This window comes from Neofelis nebulosa, chromosome 7, assembly GCF_028018385.1.
Source record: "Neofelis nebulosa isolate mNeoNeb1 chromosome 7, mNeoNeb1.pri, whole genome shotgun sequence".
Lineage (NCBI taxonomy): Eukaryota > Metazoa > Chordata > Mammalia > Carnivora > Felidae > Neofelis > Neofelis nebulosa.
The window spans coordinates 133274807-133293608 of NC_080788.1; the positions used below are offsets into that span (position 1 = coordinate 133274807).

The 18802-nt window shown below is 37.4% G+C and overlaps 1 protein-coding gene across 12 annotated transcripts in view; it reads right to left on the reverse strand.

Moving 5' to 3' along the window:
- The window catches only part of EML5 (EMAP like 5), a 182288-nt gene that overhangs the window by 34558 nt on the left and 128928 nt on the right, over window positions 1–18802 (reverse strand). For 10 of the 12 annotated variants that reach the window (XM_058739946.1, XM_058739947.1, XM_058739943.1 and 7 more), the window contains 5 exons: window positions 10393–10481; window positions 9128–9304; window positions 6124–6325; window positions 5318–5444; window positions 1520–1534 (listed from right to left, as the gene is read on the reverse strand). In XM_058739946.1, coding sequence (XP_058595929.1) covers window positions 1520–1534; window positions 5318–5444; window positions 6124–6325; window positions 9128–9304; window positions 10393–10481 — 610 coding nt within the window. The remainder of the gene's footprint in view (window positions 1–1519; window positions 1535–5317; window positions 5445–6123; window positions 6326–9127; window positions 9305–10392; window positions 10482–18802) is intronic. The other 2 variants (XM_058739944.1, XM_058739942.1) reach the window with 1 other exon arrangement.

Below are 18802 nucleotides of genomic sequence, written 5' to 3' on the forward strand. Positions count from 1 at the left end.
AGGGGGTGTCCCAGTCAGCCAGTCCAAACCAGCGGGCAATGTGAGTTACTCAAGATCATGCTAGATTTAGGCTTTTTCTAGTAAAGGAGATAACTTTAAAAAAATCCCTTTAATAATATGATCACCAAAACAGAACTGAAAGAGATCACAAAAGTCATCTCATCCATCCTCCTACTGAAACCAGGGAGTCTTCACATGTCTAGAATATCTCTTTGTAGCACCGATGACAAACGGTCATCTAAACTCTGCATGGAAACTGCTCATGAAAGGAAGGTCACTTCTCCCTTCCATTAACACCCAAGACAACAACTGTATCTCCACTTAGCTTTGTTTTGAAACAAGTGACTTCCACTGTAAACTGTCAGCGTCCCTTTAAAATGCAGAGATCAGTCCTGAATAAGTTACTTCAGATCTGAGGCTAGATCTGAATGTTTTATTTCTGCTAAGATAGTGTGGGGCTTTGTAGAAGTTACATCACACTCTAGACTTCTATCTTTGCCCTCACGTTTTTTTTTTTTTTAATTAGAGACAGCATGAGCAGGGGAGAGAGAGCCTGAGTTGGGGAGAAGGGCAGAGGAGGGAGAGAAGGGAGGGAGAGGGAGAGAAGGGAGGGAGAGGGAGAGAGGGAGAGAGGGAGAGAGGGAGGGAGGGAGAGAGGGAGGGAGGGAGGGAGAGGGAGGGAGAGAGGGAGAGGGAGGGAGGCTGACTCTTAAGTAGGCTCCATGGTTAGTGTGGAGCCTGACGCAGGGCTCGATCTTATGACCCTAGGACTGTGACCTGAGCCAAAATCAAGAGTCAGACATTCAATGGACTGAGCCACCCAGGTGCCCCCACACATCACTCATTTAAAACAAATAATGAAGTTTTGCTGTCTACCAAAGAAGTTAAGGAGTGCCTAATACCTGAGTTTCTGCACAATCTGGTCTCAAATCTATTTTTTTCATCCTTATCTCCCAGCATTTTCCTAATGGTACCTTTTTTTACTTCTAAAATAGACTGTTTTTTCCCACACAGTCCTGTTTCAGAAACTGCCTGAAGACATTTTCATCTCACTAAAAGGGAGTTGTAAAAGTGTTCCAGAGAGTCCTTTTGTGCACATACCATTTTATTAAACATACAGATATCATCACTGCCCTATGTTAATATTTTTAAATGAATGTATAAATATACATTAAACAAAACTAACAGGTCTATAAATTGAATAGTTTGTCACTGATAAATATGTGTGGTTAACTATTTTTATGAGCCTCCGACACTTACAGAGAAACAAACTATCTGCACTTTGTGAATAGTCATGTGTAAAACCAAATGACCATCAAGAAGAACCTCAGCAACACCCACATACTACACATACAAATGCAATTTTCCTGTAGGATTTATTTCACTTTATAATTTTCTTGACAGATGTAGTTCAATGTTTTATAGGGAAAAAAAATCAATACCTGAAAATACTATAAAGATCAAAACAGAACAAAGAATAAATAATGGAATATAATATTTTATTTAATAAAACACTTACCTTACTACCCCCTGCCTTTGAAAGGAGCAAGAGGAAAACAAGAAACACTGATGATGAATAATTGATGGAAACTGATGATTAAAAGGTAGCAGTTAAGTTAACAGAAGAAAGGAAACATCAATACAATTCTAAAGAAACACAAAAATGCCTAAATTTTATGCTACACTGTTCGGAACATTTTTATTAAAAAATATTGAAAATTTGTGGGCGCCTGGGTGGCGCAGTCGGTTAAGCGTCCGACTTCAGCCAGGTCACGATCTCGCGGTCCGTGAGTTCGAGCCCAGCGTCAGGCTCTGGGCTGATGGCTCGGAGCCTGGAGCCTGTTTCTGATTCTGTGTCTCCCTCTCTCTCTGCCCCTCCCCCGTTCATGCTCTGTCTCTCTCTGTCCCAAAAATAAATAAAAAAAAAAAAAAAGAAAATTTGACTGATGACTACTTTAAATATACAAGATTTGCTACAAAAAGAAAAACATAAAATTATTAGTCATTTAGGAAAAAAGGCCCTGTAAAAGTACGGACCAAGTAGAGTAGTTATCAACTGTCATCAGAAACATTTTCTTAAGTGGATATTTGACAAGTATTTGTTTTAACTGTTTATAGTTAAATGTTTTGTTTCTTATTTGATAACAATAATATATTTTATTTAAAATACAAAAACAATTATACAGACATTATCTCACAAATATATACAAAATTGGCCAAAGAAATGTCTTCCTTTTTTCTCCTTTGATTCTCTCATTTTATGAAAACGAAGGCTCCTAACTAGGAGTCATTTCTGTCTTTCGCCTTGACATTTTCAAAAGAATTCAGCAGAGTTGAAATTATAAAACAAACTAAGAACAAATGCAAAACAATTCAAAAATAATTTTGAAAAATCTAGCTGTAAAATAAAAAAGCTAACAGCAAAGATTATGAAGTGTCAAATGTTTTTTTTTTCATTTTTTAAAAAGTATATTTATTTTGAGAGACAGCATGAACAGGGGAGGGACAGAGAGAGAGAGTCAGGGAGAGAAAGAATCCCAAGCAGGTTCCTCACTGTCAACGCAGAGCCTGATGCGGGGCTTGATCTAATTGTGAGATTATGACAGTCAAAATCAAGAGTCGGATGCTTGACCCACTGAGCCACCAGGCGCCCATCAAGCATTTTTCATGAGCAGTAAAATCCTTACATCTGTCAGAACTTGGGTCACTTTATTAATAAAGGAGGAATTTTAAGTGTTTTACCATGAACGATGGGCTACATCATTAAAATTAGGTCACATTTTCTAATATACCTAATTTATCTGATAAATGATAGTATTTTTATTAAAAATCAATATAATAAATAAAAAAGATTTATGGGAAGGTCTAGAGTTCCTTCCTCCTTATAGTACACTCTTTACTTTTCATTACCTGTAGAATATAATTTCAGAAATATTAAACACTGTACTGCACAAATCCTCATTAGGAACATCTACATTTGCACAATTCTATGTATTTCTCTAATTAATGGATTATACAGGCATTGTTCATTGCTTTGTGGATATTTAGTTTCAGGGAGTGTTTTAGTACTAACCAGGTATCTTCCTCAGGTGATTCTATATTTCATTCCCAGGGAGGGGTGGTGAAGACTTACTACCTAAATTCTTTATATACATTATTTTTCATTTTATAAAATACTCTAGGGGCACCTGGGTGGCTCAGTCGGTTAAGCATCCAACTTCAGCTCAGGTCAGGATCTCACAGTCCAGTCTGTGAGTTTGAGCCCCGCATCAGGCTCTGTGCTGACAGCTCAGAGCCTAGAGCCTGCTTCAGATTCTGTCTCCCTCTCTTTCTGCCCCTCCCTTGCTCATGCTCTGTCTCTCTCTGTCTCAAAAGTAAATAAAAACATTAAAAAAAATTTTTTTTAAATACTTCATAAGTTAGTGATTTTTTAAAAAAATTTTAATGTTTATTTATTTTTGAGAGAGACAGAGCACGAGCGAGGGAGGTGCAGGGAGGGAGGGAGACACAGAATATGAAGCAGGTTCCAGGCTCCCAGCTGTCAGCACAGAGCTCCATCAGGGGCTCGAACACATGAACCATGAGATCATGACCTGAGCCGAAGTCGGACACTCAACCAACTCAGTCACCCAGAAGCCCCAAACCTATCTCTAATTTAATACTGTGCCTCTTTATATGTGATGACAAAATGGATACTCACCATGTTGTCCCCCTATCCATAAGGGACGCCAATGCAATTATCTGAGAATTCATCAGCAAATGGGCACGTGGAAAAGCTGCTGTGGAGGCATGACTGAACACCTCCCAAGAACTTCCGTGGGAACTTTGCGGCTCGTCAGTTCAGAGATCTCTAGCTCCCCGCTCTCCATCAGTAACATGCCCCTCATCCTCCCATCCTTCTCCCTGAACATCAGCTGCAGTGCAAGCTCAAACCCTTCTGCCAATGCTTTCTGGTCATTACTATCCAGCTGAGCCCCAGGGGCCTTCAGCACTACCCTCACTGACTAGACATTTACTCGAATTTTCTACAAATTCTGTCCAATGTGAGTGAACTCCCTTGTCATTTTAACTTCTCCCTCAAATATTCTTACCAATTTCTCATAACAGTTTTCCTCAACACAGTTTTTGACAGAAGACGTCACTGCTGTTCCCACCTCCTACTCCTCCTTGGTTCCTCACTGCAGTTTCTGGATAATTTTTCCTTTATCATTTCTTAAAAACTTCACTTTTGAAATCCAGGTCATTCGTTGATCCATATACCTCTTCACAGTTCTCCATATTCCCTAATGATTATTATGTTCACAATCCCTCTCTTGACCTGTCCTCTAACTCAGAGACTTTATTAAAAAATTCTCTCTCCTCATAAAATTGCTGTGCACAGCCTTTATTTTTGGTTCGCTGCTTCCAGACAAAGACCAGTAATTCCCATTCTCTAATGGGATGCTGCTTCCACTTGCCTTCTGGAAATTTTTTAATTTTTTTTTTTAACACTAAAAATTTTTTTTAATGTTTATTTTTGAGACAGAGACAGACAGAGCACAAGCCGGGGAGGGGCAGAGAGAGAGGGAGACACAGAATCTGAAGCAGGCTCCAGGCTCCGAGCTGTCAGCACAAACCACAAGATCATGACTTGAGCTGAAGTCGGATGCTTATGCTTAATTGACTGAGCCACCCAGATACCCCAGAAAAAAATTTTTAAATAATGATTTTCTATCCTTGATTAAAGGTGCATGGATAAAAACGCCTTTTCAAACTTTAATCCTACCTCTGCTCATGTGCTTCCTAAAACATACTTGGTATTGGATTCAATTTTTATTATCTCCTACAATCCCCTCACATATATTAATAGAAGTTAGCAAATAATATTCTTTTAATCATATAGACTTTATATATTCCCTACACTATTGACAAAAGACAGTGACATCACTAAAAAGTATTTAAGAACAAATATATTTTCTAAGAGGTGCTGGGAGCTGTAAAATGCAAGAGTACCACTGTTAACTTAGTTTTTGCAAAAATTCAAACAGTAAATTCAATTTTTTACAATTTTTTTTAATGTTTATTTATTTTTGAGAGACAGAGAGAGACAGAGCGTGAGCAGAGGAGGGGCAGAGAGAGAGGGAGACCCAGAATCCGAAGCAGGCTCCAGGATCTGAGCTGTCAGCAGAGCCTGACGCGGGACTTAAGCTCATGAGCCGTGAGATCATGACCTGAGCCGAAGTCGGAAGTTCAACCATTTGAGCCACCCAGGTGCCCCTAAATTCAATTTTCAAAACCAATATATTTTTCTTCATCTAGTTTTAAATTTGACTGTTACCTCTCATCAACTGAGGGTTCCTTCTGTTGCAAATGAGGCTTGACTCCAAACATTGGGCGAATATTTGTTGATAAGGCTCTAATGGTGTAACTGATTTCATTCTCTCTTGTAACATCACTGTCATAACCTGCCATCAAAACATAAGAATTATTCTCTAAGTTACAACTGAGGAGCTCTATTATGATCTTATAAATTGGATTCAAGGATGTTCAACAGTAAAAAATAAGTTAAATAAACTGTGTTATAGTCAAATTATGAAATAATATACAGCCAATAAAAAATGATGTAGAATTTTTAATGATACATAACAAATGTTTTTGAAATATTACTAAGAGATAATATTAGCCTATAAAACATAAATTCAATATAATATCATTTTTGTTAAAAAACAGAATGCCTCAACATGTTAACAAAAGTTACCTCTGAGTGGTCAAATTATGGATACTGTGTTTATTCTTTTTTTGCAAAATGTATTTTCTAACTTTTCTATAATGAGCTGGTCTTATTTGTATATCAGGAAAAGATGAAAATCATTTGAAAATACTAAGTTCAATACTACAAAATTTACTTTAGTACTTACTTGAAGTAGCATTATCATACATTTGTAGATAAAGATATATTTAAGCCATCAATACATGCCAGCATGTTATTTTTGAGTCATACAATCAATTTTGGTGTTAAACAGATGACAAAGACTAAAACCACAATTATTCTAACATTATTATTACTTGTTTAACTGCTGTAGTTTAAATCCGTGGTGCTAAATTGTTCCTATGCTTTTGTTAAAATAGTTAAAAATGACATACCCCCATCTTCTTCAGAATCTGTATCAGATTCTTCACTATCACAAGGTCTTTTTTCTCGATAGCCCTCCATTTCATTTGTCCAAACCATTAAAGACATATCTGCACCTCCTAAGGTAACCAACATGCTGTCATCGTAGGTCCAGCGAACATTTGTGACATGTGTACTATGGGCCACATACCTCTTAAACTTTCCAAATTTTCCCTAAAGATGAAAACAAAACTGTTATTACTTGAAAATGGTCAGTTATAATTTTGAATTTATTTCTTAATATATGATTGGAAATTAATCATCACAAAGTCATCTTGTAAAAAAAAAAAAAAACAGAAAATACTGAAATTCACTAGAATAAAAAATGACAATTTCCAAACCTGTTGACAACAGGATAAAACTAGTAGTCCCACACATTGTTAGTACTACGGGCACAAGTGTTTTGAAAATCAACTTGGTATTGTGCATTAAAAGCATAAGAATGTCCTGACCTTTGACTCACCAATCCCCCCACTTCTAGGGGTCTATGCTAAGAAAATTCTATGTGTGCAAAAAACTTTCACCACAGTACCCACAGCAGTGAAAAAACTTAAATACCTTAAATGTTCAATAAAGTAATAGCTAACTACAGTAGATGTCTATGGAAAAGTACATATCTGTTCAAAAAAATGGCTCTGCAGACATATTATTGCTGGAAATAGACACAACAACTGAAAAGGATATAAATGCTTATGTACAGCATGGCCATATTAACAAAAAGTAATTATCAACCCTTTTGGAATATACTCATGTAAATATCTTTCATCTCAATTCATTAGTGTTTTTGTTTATAAGCAGTACCCACAAAAATATATTTTTTATTTTAAAAATCAAGAAAAACACAATAGACACTGACAATCTTTAAATCTAGAACACTAGCATAACGCTAACAAATTAAGTAAGTAAATTTCAGATCAATGTATTATAAGCAAGTTTTAGATGGACATCTTTTCAAAGGTATTAAAATAATACATGTCTTAAAATATAGTGATAGCTAAAACAGTGAATTCTTTGGAAAAGACTCCTAATAAATGCTAGCTCAAATAGAAGGGGGGGATCTGTCACCGAAACACTGCAAGAAGATACTTTCTCTAAGATTTTGTGGTTCTTGTTATACAGAAGTGAAGCAGGAATCCATAGATGATTATCCTAGAACCTATTCTTAAGGCATCTATACCACCTAGAATGCTAGAAGTGAAGTTTCTGACCAATAAATGCCTTATTATATTAACATGAGCAGTTACTTAAGACCACCAATATCATAAGATTTCAGTGCCCTATTTCAAATTTATGTTTATGTTCGTGCTGTTGCCAGGTTATAGTATATAAGTGATCCTTGAACAACATGGGTTTGAAGTGCATAGAGCCACTTATATGCAAATACTTTTCAATAAACACAGTACAGTCCTGTAAATGTTTTCTCTTCCTTATTATTTTTGTAATAACATTTTCTTTTCTCTAGCTTACTTTATTGTAAGAATATAGTATATAATACACATAACATACAAAATATGTGTTAATTGACTTTATGCTATCAGTAAGGCCTCAAGTCAATAGTAGGCGATTAGTAAAGTTTTGGGGGAGTCAAAGGTTGTATGTGGATTTTTGATTGTATGGGGGTTGGCACCCCAACCCCCACGTTGTTCAAGAGCCAAATGTGTATCTGAATTAGTAACAATTAAGAATTAATGCATCTGGGGGCGCCTGGGTGGCGCAGTCGGTTAAGCGTCCGACTTCAGCCAGGTCACGATCTCGCGGTCCGTGAGTTCGAGCCCCGCGTCGGGCTCTGGGCTGATGGCTCAGAGCCTGGAGCCTGTTTCCGCTTCTGTGCCTCCCTCTCTCTCTGCCCCTCCCCCGTTCATGCTCTGTCTCTCTCTGTCCCAAAAATAAATAAAAAACGTTGAAAAAAAAAAAAAAAAAAAAAAAAAAAAGAATTAATGCATCTGGACTTGATATATGAATTTTATTTTTGTGCCAAGTGAAAGCCTAATGTTTTCCAGTAGTTTGAAAAGAAGAGAAACCAATAAGAGAATTCAATCTTCACACAGCACTGGCATATAGCACTCCAAAGGTTCTGTACAATCTAGTTTTAGCAACATAACATCATTCATTACATTGAATCATGTCTATTTTAATTTTATAGGTATTTTATAGTATTTTGTATCTAATAGTTAAAACATTTTGAACTTTAAAGCTATAAATATAGTTTGTATTTACTGTTAATGGTATATATTTAACCAAAAGAATACTAAAATTATTTAATATTAGGGATAAAAGAAATGTTTCTTCTAAAAGGGATATTTATATTACTCGATATTGAGAAACACTGTACAATATAACTTAAGGCATGAAATCATAAATTATAATACTAATTCTAAGTAAAAGCTATACAGGTGCCTGGGTGGACTCAGTAGGTTAAGCATCCAACTCTTGATTTTGGCTCAGGTCATGATCCCAGGGTATATGGGATCGAGCCCCAGGTCGGGCTCTGCACTGACAGCATAGAGCCTGCTTGGGATTCTCTCTCTCTGCCCTTCCCCAACTCAAATGTGTGTGCACTCTCTTTCCCAAAATAAGTAAACATTTTTTTAAATAATTTTTTAAATGTTTATATTTATTTTTGAGACAGTGAGAGACACAGTATGAGCGGGGAGGGGCAGAGAGAGACGGAGACACAGAACCTGAAGCAGGCTCCAGGCTCTGAGCTGTCAGCATAGCACCCAACGCGGGGCTCGAACTCGTCAGCCATGGGATCATGACCTGAGCCGAAGTCTGATGCTCAACCGACTGAGCCACCCAGGCACCTCATAAGTAAACATTTTTTTAAAAGCTATAAATATGATGTCAAAAATAGGATTCTAAACTTTTCATATTACATATGTAATACTCATTACAACAATGACATACTATGAAAGCACACGACCTTAACCATTTTTATAATTAAGATCATTATGGGAGTTAAAGAAAAACACATACTTTAGCAGGATATCTAAATAACTTCACAAATCCCAAATCATCCCCAGTAGCTAGGACCATTTTGTCACTGGTGAGGCAAGAGGCAGTTATATCTGTGACTTCTCCAATTACTGGCCAAATTCCCTCACAGCATAAACCAAGCACACTTGTCCATGATGCCCAACAAATTTTTTCTACCTAAAAAGGAAAAAAAGGCTGTAACTTTGTAATATCTAAACCTTAAAAATTAACAACAAAAATCTGAATGTTTCTTTATAATTATATATGTCACAAGTAAAATTAAAATTTTAATAAAAATAGTTAAATTATTAGTTTTCTTGTTTTTTGTAGTTTCCCAAGGCTACTAGTCCCTGTAGAAAAATTTTAACATAACATTATTCAACATGTACTTATTATACACCTGTATGTTTTACATGCTGAGAATTCAGTGATAATAAGACAGTTTCTGCTCTTAGAACAATCAAGTAGTTTATACCTCATGTCTAAATTTCTAATACTTTAGAGGCATGTTTTCCAATTAATCATTACTGGAAATTAAGAACTTTACTGACAGACCTTCTCTTTATTAAGCCACTTTAATATTAAATGTGTTTAGCCTCTCTTCTTCAGCCTTGTCAAAAAAATATGCTAATACCATCAGTCACAAAACCAAACACAGGGTGCCTGGGTGGCTCAGTTGGTTAAGCATCTGGTCTTGGTTTCAGCTCAGGTCATGATATCACCATTCATGGGATCAAGACTAGCTCCATGCTGATGGCACATCTAGCTCCATGCTGACGGCACAAAGCCTGCTTGGGGTTCTCTCTCTCTCTCTCTCTCTGCCCCTCCACTACTCTCGCTGTCTCTCAAAATAAATAAATAAACTTAAAAAAAAAAAGATCATTGAAGAAAAAAAGCCAAACACATTGTTTTCCTTTTTTCTTTTTCTTTAAATTTGCCAACAAACGTCTTAGGCATGTGGTTTCCAAAAGATTTGATAGACATGCAATACTCCCACCTAAGATAGCATGTCTATCTGCTTGCTTCTCTTTGAGAAAAGCAACTGAAGCACAGCTAGACATAAAAGTATTTATTCCTTTTCTTAATACAGCACCTCTTCTTCTACTCATCTAATAGTCTAGGCCAGTAAAATAAACTCACGGAAAGAACATCCATGATTTGAATAATTTGAGAACAGGCTTCATATGTAAACAATAAAAGTCAGGCATCAGTTTTCTAACCACCTAGTCATATTCACAACATTGCAAACACTATTATTTTCCTACCTCCACACTGGGAATGGTTTGTTTTTTCCCTCTGGGAGCTTCAAAGAATAATTGTTCTTTAGCACCAGTGTTGACCTGTAAAAGCTTTCCTTAAAAATAAATAAATAAATAAATAAATAAATAAATAAATAAATAAACAAACAAACAAACATACATAAAATATAAATATATATATGTAGCAGGATGTTTAAGTTTTTAAAATATTTTCTTTCATGATTTATTATGACATTTAAATTGTTTTAAAATCATATACGTAAAACTGCATAGAATTAATCCTATTTAAAAGCGTTCAGTGGGGCGCCTGGGTGGCGCAGTCGGTTAAGCGTCCGACTTCAGCCAGGTCACGATCTCGCGGTCCGTGAGTTCGAGCCCCGCGTCAGGCTCTGGGCTGATGGCTTGGAGCCTGGAGCCTGTTTCCGGTTCTGTGTCTCCCTCTCTCTCTGCCCCTCCCCCGTTCATGCTCTGTCTCTCTCTGTCCCAAAAATAAATAAAAAACGTTGAAAAAAATAAAATAAAATAAAATAAAAGCATTCAGTGAACATTACTACCTTCCTCTCATTAAGTTCCTTTTTTTAAAAAAATTCCAGTGTAATTAACATACCCTGTTACAGCAGTTTCAGGTGTACAATACAGGGACTCAATAGTTCCATATATTATTCATTGCTCATCACGAGAAGTATACTGTTAATCCCCTTCACCTATTTTTACCCATTCCCCTACCCACCTCCCCTCAGTTTGTTCTCCATAGTTAAGAGTCTGTTTTTTGGTCTCTTTTTTTCCCCTTTGTTCATTTGTTTTGTTGTTTAAATTCCACATATAAGTGAAATCGTAGGATATTTGTCTTTCTCTGACGATACCACTTAGCATTACACACTCTAGATCCGTTCATGTTGTGGCAAATGGCAAGCTTTCACTCTGTTTTATGGCTAATATTCCATTGTATATATACCACATCTTCTTTATCAATTCATCTATTGATGGACACTTGGGCTGCTCCCATAATTTGGGTATTAAAAATAATGCTGCAATAACCACAGGAGTGCACATATCTTTTTGAATTATTGTTTTCATATTCTTTGGGTAAATACCCAGTAGTGGAATTACTGAATCATATGGTAATTCTGTTTTTAATTTTTTGAGGAACTTCCATAGTGTTTTCCACAGTGGCTGTACCAGTTTGCATTCCCACCAACAGTGCATGAGGGTTACTTTTTCTCCACATCCTTGCCAATACTTGTTTCTTGTGTTTTTGATTTTAGTCATTCTGACAGGTGTGACATGATATCTCATTGTGGTTTTGATTTGCAGTTCCCTATGATGAGTGATACTGAGCATCTTTTCATGTGTCTGTTGACCCCTTGTATTTCTTCTTTGGAGAAATGTCTGTTCATGTCTTCTGCGCATTTTTAAAAAGTCTTGTTATTTATTGAGAGAGAGCATGTGAAAGTGGGGGAGGTACAGAGAGAGAGGGAGACAGAGGATCCAAAGCAGTCCCTGCACTGAAAAAAGACAGCCCGATGTGGGGCTTGAACTTACAAACTATGAAATCATGACCTGAGCCAAAGTCAGATGTTTAACTGACTGAGCCACCCAGACGCCCCTGTCTTTTGACCACTTTTAATAGATTATTTTTTTGGTGTTGAGATGTGTATTCTTTTTTTTTTTAACGTTTATTTATTATTGAGAGACAGAAACACAGCGTGAGCAGGGAGGGGCAGAGAGAGAGGGAGACACAGAATCTGAAGCAGGCTCCAGGCTCCAAGCTGTCAGCACAGAGCATGATGCGGGGCTCGAACTCACAAACTGCGAGATCACGACCTCAGCCAAAGTCGGACACTTAACCAACTGAGCCACCCAAGCATCTTGAGATGTGTATTCTTTGTATTTTTTTAATACTAGCCCTTTATCAGATATATCATTTGCAGATATCTTCTCCTATTCAAATAGGGGGTCTTTTAGTTTTGTTGGTTGTTTCCTTTGCTGCACAGAACCTTTTTATTTTGAAGCTGTCCCAATAGTTTATTTTTGATTTTGTTTCCCTTGCCTCAGGAGGCCTATCTAGAAAAATGTTGCTATGGCCAATGTCAGAGAAATTACTGCCTGTGCTCTCTTCTAGGATTTTTAGTTTCAGGTTTCACATTTAGATCCTTAATCCACTTTGACTTTATTTTTGTGTATGGTTATAAGAAAATGGTCCAGTTTCATTCTTCTGCATGTAGCTGTCCAGTTTTCCCAACACCATTTGTTGAAGAGACTGTCTTTTTCCTATTGCATATTCTTGCCTCTTTTGTTGAAGATTAATTGGCCATATAATCACGGGTTTATTCTGAGTTCTTTATCCTATTCCATTGATCCATGTGTCTGTTTTTGTTCTAGAACCATACTGGTTTGATTACTACAGCTTTGTAGTATATCTTGAAATCTGGGATTGTGATACCTCCAGCTTTGTTCCTTTTCAAGACTGCTTTGGCTACTTGGGGTCCTTTGTGGTTCCATACAAATTTTACTATTATTTGGTTCTAGGTTAGTGAAAATGCTGTTGGTACTGCGATAGGAATTGTGTTGAATCTGTAGACTACTTAGGGTAGTATGGACATTTTAACAGTACGTGTTCTTCCAATCTGTGAGTATGGAATATCTTTCCATGTGTTTGCGTCATCCTAAATTTTTTTTCTTTAATACTTATTTATATTGAGAGAGAGAAAGAAAGAGAGAGAGAGAGAGAGAGAGAGAGAGAGAGAGAGAGAGAGAGAAAGAGAGAGAGAGAGCGAGCGCATGGGGGCGGGACAGAGAGAGAGAAAGAGAATCCCAAGCAGGCTCCATGCTATCAGCACAGAGCCCGACGCAGGGCTCGATTCCATGCACCATGGAGACCATGATCTGAGCCAAAATCAAGAGTCAGATGTTTAACTGAGCTACCCCGATGCCCCCTTAATTTCTTTCATCATTATAGTTTTCAGAGTACAGGTCTTTCACCTGCTTGGTTAAATTTATATCTAGGTATTTTTTTTAAGATTTTAAGTAATTTCTACACCCAACATTGGGCTCAAACTTACAACCCTGAGATCAAGAGTCACATGCTCTAACGACTGAGTCAGCCAGGCACCCTGGTATTTTATTATTTTGGGGTGCAGTTGTAAATGGGATTATTTTCTTAATTTCTCCTTCTGCTTCTTATTAGTGTATAGAAATGCAACAGATTTCTGTATATTGATTTTGTATCCTATAACCTTACTGAATTCATTTATCAGTTCTAGCAGTTTTTTGGTGGAGTTTTAGGGTTTTCCATATATAGTATCATGTCATCTGCAGAGAGTGAAAGTTTTACTTTTTCCTTACCAGTTTGGGTGTCTTTTCTTTTTCTTGTCTCACTGCTGTGGCTAGGACTTACAAGTCCTATGTCGAATAAAAGTGGTAAGAATGAACATCCCGGTCTTGTTCTTGACCTTATGGGGAAAACTCTCAATTTTTCACCATTAATTATGATGTTAGCTGTGGGGTTTTCATATATAGCCTTTATTATGTTGAGGTATATCCCCTCCAAACCTTTGTTGAAAGTTTTTATTATGAACGGATGTTGGGGGCACAGAACCTGCTTGGGATTCTCTCTCTCCCCCCTCTCTCTGCCCCTCCCCCATGCTCATGCTGTCTCTCTCAAAATAATTAAACTTAAAAAAATATATTGTTGGATTTGGTTTGCTAATATTTTGTTGAGGATTATCACATCTATATTCATCAGAGATATTGGCCTGCAGTTCTCTTTTATTGTGGTATCTTTATCTGGTTTTGGTATCAAGGTAATGCTGGCCTCATAAAACAAATTTGGAAGCTTTCTTTCCTCTTCTATTTTTTAGAAAAGTTTGAGAAAAACAGATATTAACTCTTCTTTAAGTGTTTGGTAGAATTCGCCTGTGAAGCCATCTGATCCTAAACTGTTGTTTGTTGAGAATTTTTGGATAAGTGGTTCACTTTCATTGCTGGTAATCAGTCTGTTCAAAAAATTTTTTTTCAATATCTGAGGTTTATTGTCAAATTGGTTTCCATACAACACCCAGTGCTCATCCCAAAAGGTGCCCTCCTCAATACCCATCACCCACCCTCCCCTCCCTCCCACCCCCCATCAACCTTCAGTTTGTTCTCAGTTTTAAGAGTCTCTTATGCTTTGGCTCTCTCCCACTCTAACCTCTTTTTTTTTTTCCCTTCCCCTCCCCCACGGGTTTCTGTTAAGTTTCTCAGGATCCACACAAGAGTGAAACCATATGGTATCTGTCTTTCTCTGTATGGCTTATTTCACTTAGCATAACACTCTCCAGTTCCATCCATGTTGCTACAAAGGGCCATATTTCATGCTTTCTCATTGCCACGTAGTACTCCATTGTGTATATAAACCACAATTTCTTTACCCATTCATCAGTTGATGGACATTTAGGCTCTTTCCATCATTTGGCTATTGTTGAGAGTGCTGCTATAAACAGGGGTACAAGTGCCCCTATGCATCAGTACTCCTGTATCCCTTGGGTAAATTCCTAGCAGTGCTATTGCTGGGTCATAGGGTAGGTCTATTTTTAATTTTTTGAGGAACCTCCACACTGTTTTCCAGAGTGGCTACACCAATTTGCATTCCCACCAACAGTGCAAGAGGGTTCCCGTTTCTCCACATCCTCTCCAGCACCTATAGTCTCCTGATTTGTTCATTTTGGCCACTCTGACCGGCGTGAGGTGATATCTGAGTGTGGTTTTGATTTGTATTTCCCTGATGAGGAGCGACGTTGAGCATCTTTTCATGTGCCTGTTGGCCATCCGGATGTCTTCTTTAGAGAAGTGTCTATTCATGTTTTCTGCCCATTTCTTCACTGGATTATTTGTTTTTCGGGTGTGGAGTTTGGTGAGCTCTTTATAGAGTTTGGATACTAGCCCTTTGTCCAATAGGTCATTTGCAAATATCTTTTCCCATTCCGTTGGATGCCTTTTAGTTTTGTTGGTTGTTTCCTTTGCTGTGCAGAAGCTTTTTATCTTCATAAGGTCCCAGTAGTTCATTTTTGCTTTTAATTCCCTTGCCTTTGAAGATGTGTCAAGTAAGAAATTGCTACGGCTGAGCACAGAGAGGTCTTTTCCTGCTTTCTCCTCTAGGGTTTTAATGGTTTCCTGTCTCACATTCAGGTCCTTTATCCATTTTGAGTTTATTTTTGTGAATGGTGTCAGAAAGTGGTCTAGTTTCAATCTTCTGCATGTTGCTGTCCACTTCTCCCAGCACCATTTGTTAAAGAGACTGTCTTTTTTCCATTGGATGTTCTTTCCGGCTTTGTCAAAGATTAGTTGGCCATACATTTGTGGGTCTAGTTCTGGGGTTTCTATTCTATTCCATTGGTCAATATGTCTGTTTTGTGCCAATACCATGCTGTCTTGATGATAACAGCTTTGTACTAGAGGCTAAAGTCTGGGATTGTGATGCCTCCTGCTTTGGTCTTCTTCAAAACTACTTTGGCTATTCGGGGCCTTTTGTGGTTCCATATGAATTTTAGGATTGCTTGTTCTAGTTTCGAGAAGAATGCTGCTGCAATTTTGATTGGCATTGCATTGAATGTGTAGATAGCTTTGGGTAGTATTGACATTTTAACAATATTTATTCTTCCAATCCATGAGCACAGAATGTTTTTCCATTTCTTTGTATCTTCTTCAATTTCCTTCATAAGCTTTCTATAGTTTTCAGCATACAGATCTTTTACATCTTTGGTTAGATTTATTCCTAGGTATTTTATGCTTCTTGGTGCAATTGTGAATGGGATCAGTTTATTTGTCTTTCTGTTGCTTCATTATTAGTGTGTAAGAATACAACTGATTTCTGTACATTGATTTTGTATCTTGCAACTTTGCTAAAATCATGTATCCGTTCTAGCAGACTTCTGGTGGAGTCTATCGGATTTTCCATGTAAAATATCATGTCATCTGCAAAAAGTGAAAGCTTGACTTCATCTTTGCCAATTTTGATGCCTTTGATTTCCTTTTGTTGTCTGATTGCTGATGCTAGAACTTCCAACACTACATTAAACAACAGCGGTGAGAGTGGGCATCCCTGTCGTGTTCCTGATCTCAGGGAAAAAGCTCTCAGTTTTTCCCCATTGAGGATGATGTTAGCTGTGGGCTTTTCATAAATGGCTTTTATGATCTTTAGGTATATTCCTTTATCCCGACTTTCTCGAGGGTTTTTACTAAGAAACGTTGCTGAATTTTATCAAAGGCCTTTTCTGCATCGATTGACAGGATCATATGGTTCTTATCTTTTATTAATGTGATGTATCACATTGATTGATTTGCGAATGTTGAACCAGCCCTGCATCCCAGGAATGAATCCCATTTGATCATGGTGCATATTTCTTTTTATATGCAGTTGAATTCGGTTTGCTAGTATCTTATTGAGAATTTCTGCATCCATATTCATCAGGGATATTGGCCTGTAGTTCTCTTTTTTTTACTGGGTCTCTGTCTGCTTTAGGAATCAAAGTAATACTGGCTTCATAGAATGAGTCTGGAAGTTTTCCTTCCCTTTCTATTTTTTGGAATAGCTTGAGAAGGATAGGTATTATCTTTGCTTTAAACGTCTGGTAGAACTCCCCTGGGAAGCCATCTGGTCCTGGACTCTTATTTGTTGGGAGATTTTTGATGACTGATTCAATTTCTTCACTGGTTATGGGTCTGATCAAGCTTTCTATTTCCTCCTGATTGAGTTTTGGAAGCGTGTGGGTGTTTAGGAATTTGTCCATTTCTTCCAGGTTGTCCAGTTTGTTGGCATATAATTTTTCATAGTATTCCCTGATAATTGCTTGTATCTCTGAGGGATTGGTTGTAATAATTCCATTTTCATTCATGATTTTATCTATTTGGGTCATCTCCCTTTTCTTTTTGAGAAGCCTGGCTAGAGGTTTATCAATTTTATTTTTTCAAAAAACCAACTCTTGGTTTCGTTGATCTGCTCTACAGTTTTTTTAGATTCTATATTGTTTATTTCTGCTCTGATCTTTATTATTTCTCTTCTTCTGCTGGGTTTAGGCTGCCTTTGCTGTTCTGCTTCTATTTCCTTTAGGTGTGCTGTTAGATTTTGTATTGGGGATTTTTCTTGTTTCTTGAGATGGGCCTGGATTGCAATGTATTTTCCTCTCAGGACTGCCTTCACTGCATCCCAAAGCATTTGGATTGTTGTATTTTCATTTTCATTTGTTTCCATATATTTTTTAATTTCTTCTCTAATTGCCTGGTTGACTCATTCATTCTTTAGTAGGGTGTTCTTTAACCTCCATGCTTTTGGAGGTTTTCCAGACTTTATCCTGTGGTTGATTTCAGGCTTCATAGCATTGTGGTCTGAAAGTATGCATGGTATGATCTCAATTCTTTTATACTTATGAAGGGCTGTTTTGTGACCCAGTATGTGACCTATCTTGGAGAATGTTCCATGTGCACTCGAGAAGAAAGTATATTCTGTTGCTTTGGGATGCAGAGTTCTAACTATATCTGTCAAGTCCATCTGATCCAATGTATCATTCAGGGCCCTTGTTTCTTTATTGACCGTGTGTCTAGATGATCTATCCATTTCTATAAGTGGAGTGTTAAAGTCCCCTGCAATGACCACATTCTTATCAATAAGGTTACTTATGTTTGTAATTGTTTTATATATTTGGGGGCTCCTGTATTCGGCACATAGACATTTATAATTGTTAGCTCTTCCTGATGGATAGACCCTGTGATTATTATATAATGCCCTTCTTCATCTCTTGTTACAGCCTTTGATTTAAAGTCTAGTTTGTCTGATATAAGTATGGCTACTCCAGCTTTCTTTTGACTTCCAGTGGCATGACAAGTAGTTCTCCATCCCTTCACTCTCAATCTGAAAGTGTCCTCAGGTCTAAAATGAGTCTCTTGTAGACAGCAAATAGATGGGTCTTGTTTTTTTTTATCCATTCTGATACCCTATGTCTTTTGGTTGGCGCATTTAGTCCATTTACATTCAGTGTTATTACAGAAAAATATGGGTTTAGAGTCATTGTGATGTCCGTAGGTTTCATGCTTGTAGCGATGACTCTGGTACTTTGTCTCACAGGATCCCCCTTAGGATCTCTTGTAGGGCTGGTTTAGTGGTGACGAATTCCTTCAGTTTTTGTTTGTTTGGGAAGACCTTTATCTCTCCTTCTATTCTAAATGACAGACTTGCTGCATAAAGGATTCTCGGCTGCATGGTTTTTCCGTTCATCACATTGAAGATCTCCTGCCATTCCTTTCTGGCTTGCCAAGTTTCAGTAGAGAGATCAGTCACGAGTCTTATAGGTCTCCCTTTATATGTTAGAGCACGTTTATCTCTAGCTGCTTTCAGAATTTTCTCTTTATCCTCGTATTTTGCCAGTTTCACTATGATACGTCG